The 19145-nt window shown below is 42.9% G+C and overlaps 1 protein-coding gene across 7 annotated transcripts in view; it reads right to left on the bottom strand.

Moving 5' to 3' along the window:
- The window catches only part of avil (advillin), a 63885-nt gene that overhangs the window by 7447 nt on the left and 37293 nt on the right, over window positions 1–19145 (bottom strand). For 6 of the 7 annotated variants that reach the window (XM_052009728.1, XM_052009726.1, XM_052009731.1 and 3 more), the window contains 10 exons: window positions 18174–18327; window positions 17373–17473; window positions 15313–15450; window positions 12553–12711; window positions 11070–11249; window positions 8463–8608; window positions 7678–7822; window positions 2393–2581; window positions 1859–1927; window positions 703–819 (listed from right to left, as the gene is read on the bottom strand). In XM_052009728.1, coding sequence (XP_051865688.1) covers window positions 703–819; window positions 1859–1927; window positions 2393–2581; window positions 7678–7822; window positions 8463–8608; window positions 11070–11249; window positions 12553–12711; window positions 15313–15450; window positions 17373–17473; window positions 18174–18327 — 1398 coding nt within the window. The remainder of the gene's footprint in view (window positions 1–702; window positions 820–1858; window positions 1928–2392; window positions 2582–7677; window positions 7823–8462; window positions 8609–11069; window positions 11250–12552; window positions 12712–15312; window positions 15451–17372; window positions 17474–18173; window positions 18328–19145) is intronic. The other variant, XM_052009732.1, reaches the window with a different exon arrangement.

Below are 19145 nucleotides of genomic sequence, written 5' to 3'. Positions count from 1 at the left end.
TGATCCCACAACCCATCAGTACAGAGTGCAAATCCTGCAGGTGATGTTCCTGACCCATCCCTTCCATTGGGAATGGGCAGGCGTGGTATTAGTTGTTCAATCCTCCTCCTATGTTGAGTTGGCTGATGCAAAAAGGTGGTTAGTGGGATGGTTCTATTGGCCTTGCCATTTCTGGGCCTGGGTTTCCACCTCTAACCCTCAACAAACTGGTTTAAACCCAACCCCTGGTGAAAGTGAGCACGTGTAGTTGCTGGGTGTGGAGCCTGCTCTACCGTTCATTTGTTACGTGTAGAGACCATCAGCTATAAGAAAGACACAACACGAGAGGTTTACAGCATCAGTGCCACAGGCTGCTAGCACAAGCAGCAAATGATGCTTTACTAATGCATCTTCAAAAGAGGTGGTCCTGGAAAGAAAATCACATTGTACAAAGGATGTGTCCTGCCATTTTAACTTGGGTCAATGCCAGGGTAGTTGACCCAGGGAGAGAATGCATTTTATCCTCACCAGCAACCTCTCCTCTCCCCACAGCTTTCTCTCAATTCTCTTGGCCCCATGGCTTAGTTAAGAGATGCACTTTGTGCCCATTCACACTGTGGAGGCAGCTAACAAAAGCAGAGATGCCACCTTCTACCCTGCCATGTGCTTTCAGTCTCTTACACTCCAAATGTCCATCTCTGCATCTCCACCATCAGAACTAACCTCTTTTCTGGCTGGGTCGACATCTTCAGGCAATTCACAACTTTCTTTGTTAATCAGTACTCCTGGTGGATAGCGCTTGTGGGTGGATGCACAGTCCAAGTCCATCTCAGCTAAATCCTGCAATAAATAAAAAAGGTATTACTGGATTTGTTACATGTTTTTAGATCTCCATTTAAGATAGCCTGTCACATAATGCTAAACTCTCTATACATCCACAGATTAGACAACTTTGATCCAGGCAAATTGTTCAGGTGATGAATCAAATTCACATTCCCTCCCATAAACCCATATTTCTTGATGCCTTCAACCTTGAGTATACTCAGCAACAGAGCCTCCACAGAGAATCTCCATAGATTCAAGAACTGGGTGGAAAGTGAAGGGAGTGAAAGATTCAGTGCAAAGCCAGGAGAGTGAGATTAATCCATAGAAATAGTGTCTGCCTCTAATTATCATTTTTGATGCTAGAAGTTTGTGTACAACTCAGATAATGACCCGTGGCATTTTACGGAATACAAATCATGAAAGAGAACTAGTCCTATGTGGGGATAAACTGCAGCAGATTATATTACATTCATAGAGTCTCTTATTTGCAGACTTTGGTATGACTAAAATTTTCCAGGCCTAGAGGGTAGAACAGCACAAAGGATGAAAAGACTACGAGAGACATCAAAGTAAACCAACAAGCAGATGAAAGAAAACTTGTTTTAAAAGCCAAGAGATGGCAAAACTGAGGGAAATCAAACTGGTGAGGTACAGGGAATGAATGATTTAGAATTACAGATAGAAAGAACATTGCAGACTTGGGAAAGGTAGATGGTAGTTAAATTACTGGGCAAGTAATCCAGAGCCAGTACCAGTGATCAAGAGACGAGAGTTCAATTCCCACCTGGGATTATTTTAATTCTTTAAAAATATGGAATAAAAAGTTAATATCAATCACAGGGACTGTGAAACTCATGCCCTTTAAGGAAAGAAATCATCTTTCCCTATCCAGTCTAGCCTATTTGTGACTGCAAACCACAGCGATGTGGATGACTCTAAAATGGCCCAGTGAGGAACAATTAAGGATGGGCAACAAGTGCCAACGCACCTGCATGCCATGAATGAACAAAAAGAAATTCTGAGACTTGGGGCTGGTATACAAGAGGATACTTACAGATGTGACCTGGACAATTGCCACAGCGTCTCCAAGCTCTCTCTTCATTTGTTCATAAGTTTTACCACCCTGGAGAAGACAGCAGAAACATGAATATTATAAGCAGGACAAGCAGGATTCTGTTCCAAGAGCATTCAAGGGATAAGCTTAATTGGTTGAAACGAGCATTTCCCGTTCACATTTCTTTATGCATTTGAAACTGAAAAACAACTGGCCAATTACATACTCCCAGGTCCATTCTCAAACTCTTATGTGCTAATGCAATTCCATTCATCACATATACTTGCATCTCAACTTTAGACAACCAACATTAGTAACAACAAAATTCATCCAGATATTTTGGGAAACTTTTAAGACCTCCTCTGTTATTAATGCGTTCTGCATAAATTAGTCCTTAAAGACTCTGGTATATTGCATGCCTCCAGCTTAGCCCTGCTGTGTTTTTCCAAGCCTTGGTGGCAATGCACAGAAAGTTACTCTCCCTTCAGCACTGAAAGTATGTTACACAAAAGGTCAAAGTTCTGAATTACTTACACTCCATTTGCTAGTGTCCCATCCCACAAACCAGCCAGTGAACGTTGGTGGTTCAAAGCCCTGTCTGATGATGATTATGGGGGTGTCGATATCCCGGTCGCTGGGGTGAGTCTTCAGGTACTTCTGCACTGTTGTCAAGGACTTCTTCTTTTCACTTTCATTTGCATTTTTGCCGATCCATAGGAAAATCTGCAACACAATGAGGAGGAATCCAAGCATAATGAAAAAGATGAAGTCAGACTGAAGCTCTCAAGCTCCAACTGGGCCTTCCAGCTCCGTTCTTTGGCTCCAATCCCCCATCATGTCCCTACAAAAAAGCAACTCATTATGATCCTTCACATCCACACTGCATCTCAGATATTTTCATCTGCCTTTGGGTTGGGGTGGGTGCGGTGAGGAGGGTAGTGCGGGTGGTTAGATAGCAGGTAGGAGATTGTTTCACTCAGTGACCCACAAAAACTTGGGAGAGTGGGAAATGGGTGAAGAAAAATGGAAACAGGCTGGGTTAATGTGATCAGTACCACTCCAGGATGGATCATGGATATGGTGGTGGCACAACAGTTACCAGCCTAGTAATCCAGGAACCTGGACTAACGATCCAAACTCAGATCCCTCCATTGCCAGCTGTGGAATTTGAATACAGTTAATAACCTGGAACTTGGAAGTAAAGAAAACAACTAGTCTTAGCAATGATGAAAAACTAATGGAATCATTGTTAAGAAGCCGCCTGGTTGACAGTTGTCTTTCAGGGAGACAATGTACTGTCCTTACCTGGTCAGGGCCTTTGTGCCATTCCAGACCCATCCCTTTTGGCCAGCTACTAAATGCCCTTGTGGTCAACTATTAAAAGGCAGCAGCTTACCACCTTCTCAAGGGCAATTAGGGATGGGCAATAGATGCTGGCTTTGCCAGCAATGACCATATCCCCAAAATATTCACTCGTCTAGTGGGTAAACCCTGGCACAGGCTGGCTGGACCAAATGGCCTGTGTGTGTGTGTATACACACACAAGTAAAAAGGACAAAGCACACCCGAAAATGGAAATTTCAATTTTTATTTGGTAGCTCATTTGGTTGTCATTCTAAATATTTTTCTTTCTTGGTGAACAGCTTGAGTGGGGAAACACGGGAAGGCCTCCCTTCAGCTGAATGAGCTGGTCTCAGTCAATGTGCTCGTTGGGGATATAATACTCGAGAATGGTGGCTGGGGGAGGGGAGAAAATTAATCAGCCAGGCCTCCCTGTTCAGTACCACTATCAACTCCCAAGGAACGCAAGTGCATTTTGTATCGTTCAATGGAGTGGAATGGGGGTTGACCGTCACAACTTACACAGTTAAACAGTGTTCGAATTTGGAGAATATTCACTTGGGGTAAAGTGTTGGAGACCCTTTGCTGGCTGTGGATAGTGAACGTAACTGTCCTGAACAGGGAAGGAGATTTGAGACACAGCTAAGTGATGAGTCCATAATTCCAACCTGAAGTGGATGATTTTTCCCTGATGGTTCCTCAGTGCAATAACATTGGTAACACATGTGAGCCTAGCTTACTACACAACTGTCATTGAGCATTTGTCTGGCAGTAATGGGTGTCTTTCATTTGAGTGAAAGTGCACTGACACCACAGACTGCAAGTAGCTTCACTAAACTGGGTTAGATAAGGAAACGGGATAGTAGGTAGCAAAGATAGTAAGAAGGATGGACAGGTAGAAAGTCAGGATAATCTGCTGATCAATAGAAGTACAATAAAATCAATAGCAGATACCAGTCTAAACATACTATATTTAAATGCACGTAGCATCAGGAATAAAGTAGATGACCTAGTGGCACAACTACAGGTTAATAAATATGACATCGTTGCAATCACTGAGTCGTGGCTTCATGATGGATGTGATTGGGAACTGAATGTCAAGGGGTATACAGTATATAGGAAGGATAGGAGGGTAGGCAGAGGGGGAGGTGTGGCCATGATGGTTAGTAGCGATATAAAATCAATAGAAAGGAAGGACATTGGGTCAGAGGAGGTGGAATCCTTATGGGTGGAGCTGAGAAATAGCAAGGGTAAAAGAACAATAATAGCAGTCATATATAGGCCCCCGAACAGCAGTCAGGAAGTGGACCATAAGTTGCAGATTGAGATAGAAAAAGCGTGTCAGAGTGACAATGTGAAGATAATTATGGGGGATTTTAACACGAAGGTGGACTGGGAAATGCAGCAAGGCGGTAGTACTCAGGAGAGTGAGTTTGTGGAATGTCTAAGGGATGTTTTTCTGGAGCAACTTATTGAGGAGCCCACCAGGGGATCGGCTGTTTTGGATTGGGTGCTGTGTAGTGAACCCGAGGTGATTAGGGAACTAAAGGTAAAGGAACCACTGGGAACAAGTGATCACAATATGATTGAGTTTAGTTTCAAGTTTGAGAAGGAGAAGCTGATAACTGGTGTATCGATATTTCAGTGGAATAAGGGAAATTACAAAGGTATGAGAGATGAGTTGGCCCAAATTGATTGGAGGAGTAAGTTAGCTGGAGGGACGGCAGAGGAAAAATGGAAGAAATTTCTACAGGAAATAAGGACAATGCAGGACAGATATATTCCAAGAAAAAAGGTTTTGAATGGAAAAAAGGCACAGATGTGGATAACGAGGGAGGTGAAGGATAAAATAAAAGCAAAAGGGGCGGCGTACAAAGTAGCAAAAATTAGTGGGAAAACAGAAGATTGGAACGATTTTAAAAATCTGCAGAGAGAAACTAAGAAGGTCATTAGGAAAGCAAAGATGAGTTACGAAAGGAAGCTGGCGGACAACATTCGGAAGGATTCTAAGAGTTTTTTTTAAATACATAAGGAATAAAAGAGAGACACGGGTTGACATAGGACCAATTGATAACGGTGCAGGAGGTATTATAATGGATGATAGTGAGATGGCAAGGGAATTGAATGAATATTTTGCATCGGTCTTCACCGTGGAGGACATAAGCAATGTGCCCGTTAGTCAGGAGTCTCACGAATTGGAGCTGAGTTCAATTGAGATTAATAGGGAGAAGGTGCTTGGAAAACTAAAGGGGCTTAAGGCTGATAAGTCTCCCGGACCGGATGAGGTGCATCCCCGGGTTCTGAAGGAGGTGGCTGTGGAGATAGCGGAGGCATTGGCGATTATTTTTCAGGAATCGATAGATTCTGGCATGGTTCCGGAGGACTGGAGGGTAGCGAATGTAGTTCCGTTGTATAAGAAAGGTGGGAGGCAGCACAAAGGCAATTACAGACCTATTAGTCTGACGTCAGTGGTGGGAAAATTATTGGAGTCTATCCTCAAGGAGGAGGTTACCGAATACCTAGAGGCGCAAGGCAAGATAGGACCTAGTCAACATGGTTGTGTGAAGGGGAGGTCCTGTCTGACCAACCTATTGGAGTTTTTTGAAGAAATCACAGGTAGGGTGGATAAGGGAGAGGCGGTAGACGTTGTGTATTTAGACTTTCAAAAGGCCTTCGATAAGGTGCCTCACAAGAGACTGATTAATAAGATGAGGGGTCATGGAATTATGGGCAGGGTAGCAAAATGGGTGGAGAATTGGCTGGTTGGCAGGAAGCAAAGGGTGGAAATAAAAGGATCTCGTTCTGGTTGGTTACCGGTTACTAGTGGTGTGCCGCAGGGGTCGGTGTTGGGGCCTCTCCTTTTTACCTTGTACATCAATGATTTGGATGATGGAATAAATGGTTGTGTGGCTAAGTTTGCGGATGACACCAAGATAAGTGGAGGAGTAGGGAGCATAGAGGAAATAGAAAGAATGCAGAGGGACCTAGACAGTTTAGGAGAATGGGCAAGGAAATGGCAGATGAGATTCAATGTTGAGAAATGTGCAGTTGTACACTTTGGAAGTAGAAATAAGCGGGTAGATTATTATCTAGAAGGAGAGAAGATTGATAGTGAGGTAGTACAAAGGGACTTGGGGGTACTCATACAAGATACCTTAAAAGTTAACCACCAGGTTGGATCGGTGGTTAAGAAAGCGAATGCTATGTTGGCATTCATCTCGAGAGGTATAGTGTATAAAAGTAAGGAAGTGTTGATGAGGCTCTACGGGGCGCTAGTGAGGCCTCATTTGGAATACTGTGCGCAGTTTTGGGCCCCGCATCTTAGGAAGGATGTGCTGACGTTGGAGAGGGTTCAGAGGAGATTTACGAGAATGATTCCAGGAATGAAAGGGCTTAAGTATGATGAGCGTTTGTCGGCTCTTGGACTGTACTCGCTGGAGTACAGAAGGATGAGAGGGGACCTCGTAGCGACATTTAAAATGTTGACAGGTAAGGATAGAGTAGATGTGGCTAGGCTGTTTCCCTTGGTGGGCGTGTCCAGGACCAGAGGGCACAATCTTAGAATTAGAGGGTACAGTTTCAAGACAGAGATGAGGAGAAGTTTCTTTACCCAGAGGGTGGTGAAATTGTGGAACTCCTTGCCACGCACAGCAGTGGAGGCCAGATCAGTGGGGGTATTCAAGGAGGAGATAGACAGATATCCAAATAGTCAGGGTATCAAGGGATATGGGGATAAGGCTGGCAAATGGGATTAGAATAGTTTTTTTTTCTCTTTTTTTCCCACCCCATTTCTTTTTCCCTTTTCCTTGGAGCAGACTCGATGGGCCGAATGGCCTGCTTCTGCTCCCTTATCTTGTGATCTTTTCTGCTTCTGACCTAGATCCACAACATTCCCACAGAAAAGGAGAGGAGGGAGGGAGCCACTTAGAAAAGAACCAGCAAGTATGAAAGAGTTCATGTGCTTGTCATACTGTATGGGTGCAGATTGTGTTATTCATTCTCAGCATGTGGATGTCATTGAACTGAGGAGGCAGCTAAGAGTCAACCACATTGGACCTGGAGTTACATATAGACCAGATTGGGTAAGGATGGCCGATTTCCTTCCCCGAAGGATATTGTGAACCAGGTGGCTTTTTAATGACAATACATTAGGTGTCACAGAGCAGAGCTTTAATTCCAGATTGATCAAATTACTGGAATTTAAATTTCCCAGCTGTAGTGGTGGGATTCATGTCTCTGGGCCACTGGTCCAGAACTCTGGCTGCTTGTCCAGTAACCTGTCCTGTCCTGAGCCTCAAGGAGGACATGCTTAAGAAGACAACCCTTGCCTCAGTGGGATAAACTGGCCCTTCATCCCAGTCATTCTGCAATAAGCCAATCGCTGACTGGCTGGGCACGTAAAGGGAACAGAAAAATTAGCAATTTGATTTTCAGGTCACCATATGACAACAGCATTTCCATTGGTCAGTTCTGTTTACCTGATCCCATGTATCCAGGAGCATGACATCATCTTCACTGAGGTCATCCTGAGTGAAATTTGGGATCTCGCTTGCGGTGAATCGCCCCGTTTTGTTGGAGCATTCAAAGAGACGGGACTGATAATCGGTATTTTCCTCTTGTAGCCTGTACAGGAATGGAAGTATCCTTCATGAAGGACAGAGACAACTTGCCAAACAAGAGCACAGTTCCATTTCCTTTCATGAAGGGTCAGCAAACCCTCAACTAGCTGGGGTGGGGTGGGGGTGTTCCAAATTAAAAGAGGTTCGGTAACTAACATCATGAAGCAGTGGAAAGGAGGAAGAGTCGATATGGGTGCACCTGAAACCAAAGGATTAGAGGGGAGATGAAAAATGTTTGTGTCCAGGGACAGGTGGGGGTCTGGAACTCACTGCCTGAAAAGGGTGAGGAGGTGGAAACCCCTCCCCATATTTAAACAGGACTTGGATGTGGCCTGCAAGGCTACAGACCCAGTGGGGGCAGATTGAGTGGCTCCTTATCAACTAGCATGGACACAAGGCTGAACAGCCTCCTTCTGCCTTCTTTGAGTCAAAGCCCCGACTGCCTTTGGTCTCCTGCAGGGGGTCATGTGCGACTAACAATCAGAGACAGGGCAGGACTTGGCAATAATGCCCACTCCATCAATGGGTTGCCCACTAAACCCTCCTGTCAAAGTGCCAATGGACATGTAGCCAAAGTAACAGAGGAACTTTAACTCAGCTCCAGAGGACGTTAAGGAAAAGTAGTTGAAGGATTTGGCTTTTACCTCTTGTCATTTGCATAAGCTGCCTTTCCACCAAGTGCTTCCCAAAATTCCACTGGTTCTTGGCCCTCAGCAACAATGGCCTTGTTTCCATTGGGAACAATGGCAGCCAATTCCTTTGCCATTTCACGTTCATCCCCACTGGATCCCTACAAATGGGAAGAGGAAAATCAGAACTATGACCTTAAGGAACTTCCAGCAGTATCATTCCACGTCTCTGCACTCTTGTGTCAGCATTTGGTTACCTCTGGGAGGTGTGTTTGAATCCAGTCCAAAATAAAGGATTTACTCCTCCTGTGGTTCTTTGGAGCATACAAGATTATTTAGGCAACTTCTGCCTATGTTCCCTGCACAACAATAGCTCTAACTTTGAGAACAAATTAGAAGTAATTTAACAAACCTCACTAACAAGTAGAGAATACAGACAATAGTAATGTTCAGCACAAGTGATGGTAGGACAGTGGCAGTTTTGTTGCTTGTTATCTAGTAGGTTTTGAACAAAAGTTGTTTCATGGGAAACTTCTGTGCAAAGGGAGTCAGATGGTGACATGGCTATCGGTGGTCATCTGACCTCCTCTCCTTTTGACTTGTTCCAGTGGTAGAATTGATGGATATATCTTATTCCCAGCTTGCAATCCTCACCTCTCTTCAAGAGGACAACTCTTTTTGGGTTCCAAATCACCCTGCATTACATCACCTTTCTGGAGCCGCCAACCCTCCAGAAGTCTCCAGGAATTTTCAGAAGGCCTTTGACAAGGCACCACACACACATGAGACTGCTAAACAAGATAGGAGCCCATGGTATTACAGGAAAGGTAGCAGCATGGATAGAAGATCAGCTGACTGGCAGAAGGCAAAGAGCGGTAAGGAGGCCTTTTCTGGTTGGCTGCCAGTGACTAGTGGTGTTCCCCAGGGGTCAGTGTTGGATCTGCTACTTTTCACATTATATGTTAATGATCTAGATGACGGAATTGATGGCTTTGTGGCCAAGTCTGCGGACAATACAAAGATAAGTGGAGGGGCAGGTGGTGTTGAGGAAGCAGGGAGTCTGCAGAAGGACTTGGACAGGTTGGGAGAATGGACAAAGAAGTGGCAGATGGAATACAGCGCAGGGAAGTGTCTGGTCATGCACTTTGGGAGAAGGAATAAAGGCGTAGACTATTTTCTAAATGGGGAGGGAATTCAGAAATCAGAGGTGCAAAGGGACTTGGGAGTCCCAGTGCAGGATTCCCTGAAGGTTAACTTGCAGGTTGAGTCAGTAGTAAGGAAGGCAAGTGCAATGTTAGCATTCATTTTGAGAGGGTTAGAATATAAAAGCAAGGATATACTGCTGAGGGGTTATAAAGGTGTTGGTCAGACCACATTTGGAGTATTGAGAGCAGTTTTGGGCCCCATATCCAAGGAAGAATGTACTGGCATTGGAGAGAGTCCAGAGGAGGTTTACGAGAATGACCCCAGGGATGAAAGGGTTAACATGTGAGGAGCATTTGATGACTCTGTGCCTGTACTAGCTGGAGTATAGAAGGATGAGGGGAATCTCATTGAAACCTACCAAATATTGAAAGGCCTGGAATAGAGAGGATGTTTCCAGTAGTGGGAGAGTCCAGGACCAAAGGCACAGCCTCAGAATAGAAGGATGTCCCTTTAGAATAGAGATGAGGAGGGATTTTTTTTAGCCAGAGGGCAGTGAATCTGTGGAATTCATTGCCACAGCTGTGGAGGCCAAGTCATTGGGTGTATTTAAAGTGAAGGTCGATAGGTTCTTGATTAGTAAGGGTGTCAAAAGGTTACAGGGAGAAGGCAGGAGAATGGGATTGGGGGGGGGGGGGGGGGATAAAAATAAAATCAGCCATGATCAAGTGGCAGAGCAGACTTGATGGGCCGAATGGCCTAATTCTGCTCCTATGTCTAATGGAATTTGTAATGCCTGGGCTCTTTGTAGATGAGGAACTGAACAGACTCAGAAGCTCAGCACAGAGTCTCTTTATTCCAAGGTCCTCTCCAGACACACGCACAGCTTTATAGACAATTTGTACAATCCAGAGCACTTGATCACATGAAAGTGTGCTTAACAAGGTGGCATCCTTAAAACCAGCCATCCTTTTTAGAGTCAGTACCAAATACCCCACAAAATTGAAGATTAATTTCCAGGATACCACTTCATTTTCCACTTTTGGCTTTAGAAATGGGAACAGGGTGGAACAACAGTTGTTTGACTCGCAGTCAAGAATCATCCACTCAGGTAAGGAAATGTTTTCACTGCTAAAAGACACAGGCATTAGATGTGCCTTGGGAAGGACAAGTATGGACAACTAGCGGTGGTGGGACTGCAGAGTGGAAGCAGGATGTCATGTAATGAAACCTCCAGGGATATGGTAAGTGTTGGCAGGCAATTATTATCATTGTGGCAGAGCCGACACAGCATCTCCATCAGGACTCACTAATGATAGCCAAGGGATGCTGCAGCCAATGACTCCTGCTTGGGACAGCCAACAGCATCAACCAGGGTTTGAATTTCCAAAGTAAGCCATGCCAAAAGCTGTTTCCCTTAATGTTATCCCAAATACCTGGCCTATAGTGTGTCATCTGTGTTACAAGTGTTTTTTTTACCTTCCCAAACCACAGGTAGCAAATTGTTTTGGTCGTTAGAAGAAAAACATCATTTGAGTTGAAGGATGAAGCGTAGGGTGGGACCTCGATCGCTTTGGTACTAAACTCATCATAGCTGTGAATCTGAAAGAGTCGGACGGGCGGCTCTTCTTGTTTCCTGCTCTTCCTCGAGGTGCCACCCTAACAAACGATAAAAAGGTACACTTTATAAATATGCACAGTAGTTATTTTAGTTAAAATAGCAGTTCCTCCATTCACAAATTGGTTGACAAATACTTTATCTGAATCTTCAGTGTTGAAGATATTTTGCTAAAGTTTAGAATCCATTTAAAAAGCAACCATGCTGTGTGTACGCTAATACCACGCAGGGATACTTAACTCACAAACAAAACAATGTACCACATAGAGGCCACATTGGCCATTGCATCTTTGCCGACTTATCGCTTGAGCAAACCAAATGTAATGCTACCACCTTACGTGTTTCCCATAGCCATGCACATGCAAGTAACTAGAAATAGTAGGCATTCTAGCCCACAAAGTAAACCATTTCACCTTCCCTTTACAGCAAGCAATATTCTATCCAAATAATACTACATCAAATGTTTTTTTAAAAAAAGGTGAAAACTTTAAATCAATCCCTTGTATTAGCTTTTGTACACATGCTCAGTTACTAGTGATTGCCGCATAAAATAATTTGTAGCATTTTATTCAGTCAGCAGCTTAAATATTTAAGTTGGCTAAAGTAGCTGGAAGTATACAATTTGGACAATGGCAGGGAATATTTTTAACAGCAATCAGATCTCATGTCTTTTTCTCTTCCATATTTTTTCCCCCTTTTTCTTGCCTCATTGGAAGGTGTTGGCACATGCCTGAAGATGGGTCCAAGTGTGCATTTTTCATGTGCGAGTAGGCTAATTGTCTGTGACAGGCATTACATCCATGTACATGGCCTTCTGCCTGATTATGATCAGGATTACCTTAGCTGATATTTTGTTTTTAAACATAGAAACTAAAAGACAGCTCACCTCCACAGCACAAGGTCACTGATATAGAGAGACTTGCATTTATATTCTGCATAATGACTTCTCTCAGAGATGTGGCCTTCACAAAGTGAGTTAGTCTGAAAAGACCATTTTCTAGGAGATTCTCGCAAAAACTTGACAAACTGAAAGGTCTGCTGAATAGTTCAAAGAATGACCAACTAATCTGGTTTTAGTGGTGTTGGTTGAGAGAAGAACCATGGAAGGGGTCTCAGTTTATTGTGCTGTGGGACCATTAACAACCACCTGAAAACACCGGAGGAATTATTCAAGACCTTGGTTTAACATCTAACAACGTGGCACTGTCTTTGGTCATTTGTGACAACCCAAATAAGGACAATCAATTTAAAACAAACAAGGATCAAAGCTGGGACACATTTATGCCACTGTTAACCCAAGTTTTAACCCCATACGAGTGAGTCCACATTATACCAGAGACTTACTTCGAAGATGATCAGTCTGCCCTTGAAGATGCTCATGAAGTGCCGTGACTCCTTCCCCATAGTGAGCCGAACCTGCACTGGTCTATTGCCAAACTTTTGATCAAGCTGGACTGCCTGATAGGCTGAGGCAGTCAGTTCATCTTGGGTGGCATGACGACCCTAGGAATGGAGTCACAAACTTGGTTAAAGATACCCATAACCAAAGTTATTTCTCACTAGTGCCTGGACATTGGACCACCCTGTTTTGGTACATTAAATGGGCACTGCACGAAGCATTAATGCACAATTGAATGGCCCAAAAAGACTGAAGAGCTGGGGGAAAAATCCCATTAAAGAGAATTACTGGAGTGGTTTTCACCCCAAATCTTGCAGGTTGTGGGTCACACTTTAACAGACCATTTCCATTAGCAAACGGGAAATGGCACTGCTCACCTATGTATGACATTATTAGACCCCTGGCAAATGTCTGAAGCACAAAGAAGAATTACATTAGGAAACTGGCCCAAGCACTTCCAATGGTCGTTAATAAACCCTGAAATAAATTGTGAAATAGATGTTATGCACAAATAGTGCAGAAAAAAAATCATGCAGAAAAGGGTCCATTTCCAGGCGCGTGTGTCTAACTGCTCAATTAAAAAATTACTTGCTTTTGAAAAATCAGATGTGTGTCTCACAATATTTTTCAATATGTCAGACTATTGGGTCATATTTTCTCATGAAGAAATGGTTGTACAGGTGACCTCAGACTTATGGCATTTCACCCCAAGTGACCAGTTTTCAAGGGGTACATACACACATCATAAGGCTCAGGATGTTTGACGTAGCAGTACTTCCCGAAGTGGCCTCACCATTATAAATGTGGCAGTCAATTACTAGACCGCAAGATCCCATAAACATCAATGTCAATGATGAGATCATGTGCTTTTGTGAAGTTGGAGGAAAAAATATGGAGCAGGCAATGGGAGAACCTCCCTGCTCGTCTTCAAAATGGTTCCCTGGAATCCAAGGGAGTATAGGCTTAATGTCTCATCAGAAAGATGGCAACAGTAACTGTGCTGCACACCCTCACTACCCCACTGGGAGTCTTGGCCTACATTTTGCACTCAAATTTGTTGAGTGCAATGTGACATCTTGTTCTTTCTTTTCTTTTCCAATCTTTTTTTAGTTTCCAAATTAATACAGATTAATATATAACATCGATGTTTGTACATGTAATACAAGGAGATCAGGAGAACAATCATTGTATAGATAATCGTAAAGAATAGTAAAATATTAAAAAAATCTGTAGATCCCATGATCTCTTAGTAAATGAATAATATACAAGAAAGGAAGGAAAAAGATTGTGTATATAAAAGAAAGGAAAAAAAATCCCCAAATCAATAAGAAAAATTATAAACAATATATCAAACCAAACTGAAAAAAAATTTTAAAAAGACAAAAGAAAAAAGACTGGACTGAAATTTCTCAATAGAAACAGAGCAATATTATGTCGTCAACTCCATTCCTCTAAATTGAAAAGTTATTAAAAAAGGGATCTATATCATGTGAAAATATTGAATAAATGGACTCCAAATATCTTCAAATTTAAGCGAAGGATCAACAGTACCAGTCCGAATTTTTTCCAAGTTTAAACATGATATAGTTTGAGAGAACCATTGTAAAGTAGTAGGGGGTATTGGATCCTTCCATTTAAGCAAAATGGATCATTTGGCCATTAATGTGACAAAGGCAATCATAGGGTAAGCGGAGGCAGATAAATGGCCAGACTCCATCCTTGGTAATCCAAAAATTGCAGTGATAGGGTGAGGTTGTAAATCAATCTTCAATACAGTTGAGATGTTAAAAATGTCTTTCCAATATTTTTCCAAAAGAGGCCAGGACTAAAACATGTGTGTCAGAGAAGCCACATTCGATTTACATCTGTCACATATAGGATTTATATGGTGATAAAAACGGGCTAGCTTATCTTTGGACATATGGGTCCTGTGAACTACCTTAAACTGTATCAAAGAGTGTCTGGTGCACATTGAAGATTTATTAACTAAATGAAGAATTTTCTTCCATGTCTCTATAGGTAAAGATGTCTGGAGTTCAGGAAATCTTGAAGCTTCTGAAACAGGTACAAATGTGCTACTTCATGGCTGATACTTTCACACCTATGATTTTGTTTGTCAAAATGATAGCAATGGCTCACACAACTATCTCTTCACTTACTTGATATTCCATTCTACGTGCAATTTCTGCATAAAAAGCATGCATGAGACACAGCAATGTTATGGGACAAGTATTCCAAAAGCCTGCCAAACAACCCAGAGACCAGAGTTCAAATCCCATCATGACAGCTGTGGAATTCAAATTCAGTCAATAATCTGGAAGCTAGTTTTAGTAATGATGACCACAAAACTACCAGATTGTTGCAAAAACCCATCTGGTTCATGAATGTCTGCTGACCTTGCCCAGTCTGGCCTCTGTGCAACTCCTGACCCATGCCACGTGATTGGCTCTTAAATGCCCTTTGAAGTGGCCCAGCAAACTACTCAGTTGTACCAGTACAATACTGGTTCAAATCACCACTAATTAACATAAATGTATTCTCGCTATTATTTCCCATTTCCGCAAGAATTTGGGTACATGGATGAAATGGAAAAGCTTGCTGTCTTCAAAGTTTGTGGGTTGCATAAACAAGATGAAATGAGTCTCAATTGGATGTCTGTTGTAGTGTGGTTTATGACATGTTTTTGTGTCTTCAAACAACCATACCTGCCAAATATAGAGGATAAAATGCTCCTTCCTGTTCACTAGATATGTGTACAGGATCAGATAGCAGTCACCACCATAGAAAAATCCATATGTCTTTGGATCCACAGGAACCAGTTCAAGGTCCTCTACCCTCCAAACCTGCAATGAGAATCTACAATCAAAAGAGCAAGCCAGAGTTCATCAGTACTAACAACGCAGAGGATGAATTCCCAGAATGTACACGAGATGGATTTCTAGATTAGCACGAGCACTTCTAGTGACACAGGAGAACATCTGGCCCATTTAGCCCATGCCAGCTCCCAGAACAATCCTATCAATCCCACTCCTCCTTATATTATTCCTTTGTGTATCCCTTTACTTATTCACTCTCACGTACCCACCAATTTCCACCAAATTATTTTTCCATTTACTTATACTAACCAGCAATTTACAGCAGCCAATTAACCTAGTAGCAGGTCTTTGAGATGTGGGAGAAAACTAGAGCGGAGGAAACCCACAGTCATAGGGAAACATGTAAACTCCACACAGGCAGCACCCGAGGTCAGAATCAAACCTGGGTCACTGGAGCTGTGAGGCATGAAGGAGAATGTTTCTTATAGCAATCTTCTCAATTCCATTCCCCCACTTATTTCCCTGCAACCTCTCACATTTCCATCAACTCCCTTTGCATTCCCAATAATAAGATCTCATAGAGGAAATGCTAAACAAAGTTAGAGCAGGTGGAATTGGGGTTAAGATACAAGCGTAGACTGAAAATCTGTTAACAGAGTAAATAAGGCTTAGGAATAAATGGGTCCTTCTCAGGTTGGCAAGCTGTGATTAGTGATGTACCACATGGATATCACTACTCATGATCTATACCAGTGACTTGGCCAAGGGGGCCAGACGTAACATTCCAGATTTTGTGATGAGACAAAAGTAGGTGGTAATATGAGTACTGGTGGGAACGTGAAGAGGCTTTGAGGAGATGACGTCCTGATGAAGGGCCTCGACCTGAAACATCGACTGTTTATTTTCCCCATTGATGCTGCCTGACCTGCTGAGTTCCTCCAGTACTTTGTGTGTGTTGCTCTAGATTCCAGCATCTGCAGAATCTCATGTGTCTAGGCTTCGAGGAGACATAGACCAGCTAAGTGAATGGAAAACAACGTGGCAGATGTGGAAAAATGTGAGGTCATTCACTTTAGTAGAAAAACAGAAATGTTGAGACCATTTTACATGATGAGAGATTGGGAAATGTTGATGTCCAAAAGGGATCTGGGTGTCCTTGTACACTGGCCACTGAAAGCTAAATAAGAAGTTTCAGCAAGCAATTAGGAAGGCCAAGTGGTACATTGGCTTTTATTGCAAGAGGATTTGAGTACAAGAGTAAAGATTCTTACTACAATTATATAGGGTCTTGACGACGTGTATAATTTTGGTCTCCTTACCCAAAAAGATACTTGCTAAACAAGGAGTGCAGTAAAGATTCACCAGTTGAGTTCCTGGGACAGCAGGACTGTCATTTGAAGAAAGATTGAGCAGGATCAGCCTTTATTCTTTACAGTTTACAAGAATGAGAGGTGACCACTTTAAAATGCACAAAATTCTTATGGCGTTGGGCTATAGGGAGGATATTTCTGCTGGCGCAGTATCTAAAACCAGGAGTCACCATCTCAAAACAAGGGGTAGGCTATTTTGGATTGAACAGAGGAGAAATTTCTTCGCTCAGGTGGTGGTGAATCTTTGGAATATTTTTTCCTAGGAGGACTGTGGAAGCTCAGTCATTGATTCTATTCAAAACAGATCAATAGAATTTTGGATATTAGAAGAATCAAGGGATATGGGGAAAAGGTAGGAAAATTGAGGGAGATTAGATTTGTTGAATGGTGGAACTAGCACTAGCACGGGACAAGTGGCATACACCTGCTCGAATTTCTTATGTTCTTTGGTTTTTTTTACATCATCTCTTCACTGTTCCCACTCGTTCATCTCTATCCATCAGCCCAACCATGTCTTCATTGGTTCATACCATCTATCTACTTTATGCCTCTCAGTACCAATCTGAAATAATACTGTACCTCAGTTTTCCCTGTGCCATCATCAACCATCCTCTCTTGAGCTGCCACCTTTGGAGTGGCATGCATTTGGGTGGCATCAAAGTTCTCTCGGCTAATCTTGGCTGGAAAGGGAATAGAAAGCATAAGAGATTAGCAATATCATGAACTCCTAGGAGTAAAGTCATGCTTTCTATTCCTTTTAGGAGTAAAGAGAAACACAGGCCTAGGACAAAGCCATTCAGCCCATTTTGCAATGGCTGATCTGTATCTTAAGTCCATCTACCCGTTTTAGTTCCATATCTACACTGCACTTCCCCACACCCCTTCCCCCCCACCCCCCCAAAAGGCAGATACATCCTTTCTAAACTGTTGCTTAGGACCAAAGATATTACTCCAGATGTGGTCAAACCAGCCCTCTGTATGCCTGCAGCAAAACCTCCTCTCCTTTGGATTTTAGCCTTCTAGTTCAATGGTGCACCATTCCATGGGAAGGGCCGGCTTGACAACCCAAAGTACTCAAATGAATGTGGAAGTTCCAAATTTTCTGAGAAGTCCTCGCAATACTTGTTGTGACCCACTCCAAAGTTCTAGCCCTCTTGGAATTTGCTGTTCCAGTTATAAGGACTAACAAACTATTATCCTTTCTAATGTTTTTCCTCGATGCCTGACTGCCCCACTTAAGTGATTTGTGTAAACAGACTTGAAATCTCTCTGAACCTCCACTTGGATTATAAAAGAACATCTTTATAAGATGTCAAAGTCAATTAATCTTTCCACACATTCCTGCCCCATATCTGAACAGTTCACACTGTGCACACTCACCAACTTTACCAACTGTGTGCGTCTTCCCTAAACCTACTGTCTGCCCCTTCACTGTCCATTTCTTGAAGAGCTGTTTGAACATGGCTGACTCAGCTCCGTCATTGATGATCTCGATGTTAGTAGTGTTTGGGTATCCATTCAACTTCATAAACTCCTGCGTGAGATAAAAGAATCCATCAATTCAGAGCGATGTTTTTAAAAATAGTTTGGTAATAAGAACTAAACCTGCTGTATAAAATCATGAATGACCTATTTCCTTTAGCCGAGAGCTCCAAAACCAAGGAACTACATTTAAACTAATTGGTAAAAGGATTAGAGAAGAAATGAGGGAACATTTTTTCCCCACTCAGTGGGTGGTCAGTGTCTGTAAATCTCTGCCCGAGAGGGGGCGGGGGCAGGATGTAGAGGTAGAAACCTTTATTACACTTAAAAAGTGCCTGCATGTGCACTGCAGCTGTATGGACGCAGACCAGGAAAGTGGGTTTAGGCTGGGTAGCACTTTGACTGGCATGGATATGATGGGCCAAGGGCCTCCTCTGTCATAAGTTTTTTTCCCCCAATTCTGTTCAGCCTGTGGGTCAATTTGGTTCCAGTGATGAATTCTGACCATGGAGAGATAAACTGCAAGCTCAGGAGATGGAACCAGACTTTTGCACTCAGCAGGCACTGCAGCCAATGGTTTACACCCAGTTGAGAAATGCTGACTCTGCACAGACTGGCAAACTTGCTGATCTCAAATGAGACACTGAGGTAACTGCAGACACATCTTTATAAACAGAACTTAACTAATATTTTGACCCCCGGCCACTTGTGCTGGGAAGGAGCATGTGCGGACATTAAGAAGGGAAGGACAGGATTAGTTTGGGCCATGATTTTTCCATGGGTTTCATCACTCACTGTCCAAGCTCAAGTGGTCATGTGGGGAATAAGCAGAAAGGAGCTGGTGTCTGTTGAATCTCAGCACAAGTCAGA

The sequence above is a fragment of the Pristis pectinata genome, chromosome X, assembly GCF_009764475.1.
Source record: "Pristis pectinata isolate sPriPec2 chromosome X, sPriPec2.1.pri, whole genome shotgun sequence".
NCBI lineage: Eukaryota > Metazoa > Chordata > Chondrichthyes > Rhinopristiformes > Pristidae > Pristis > Pristis pectinata.
This window is presented reverse-complemented; position numbering and strand designations above follow the sequence as displayed.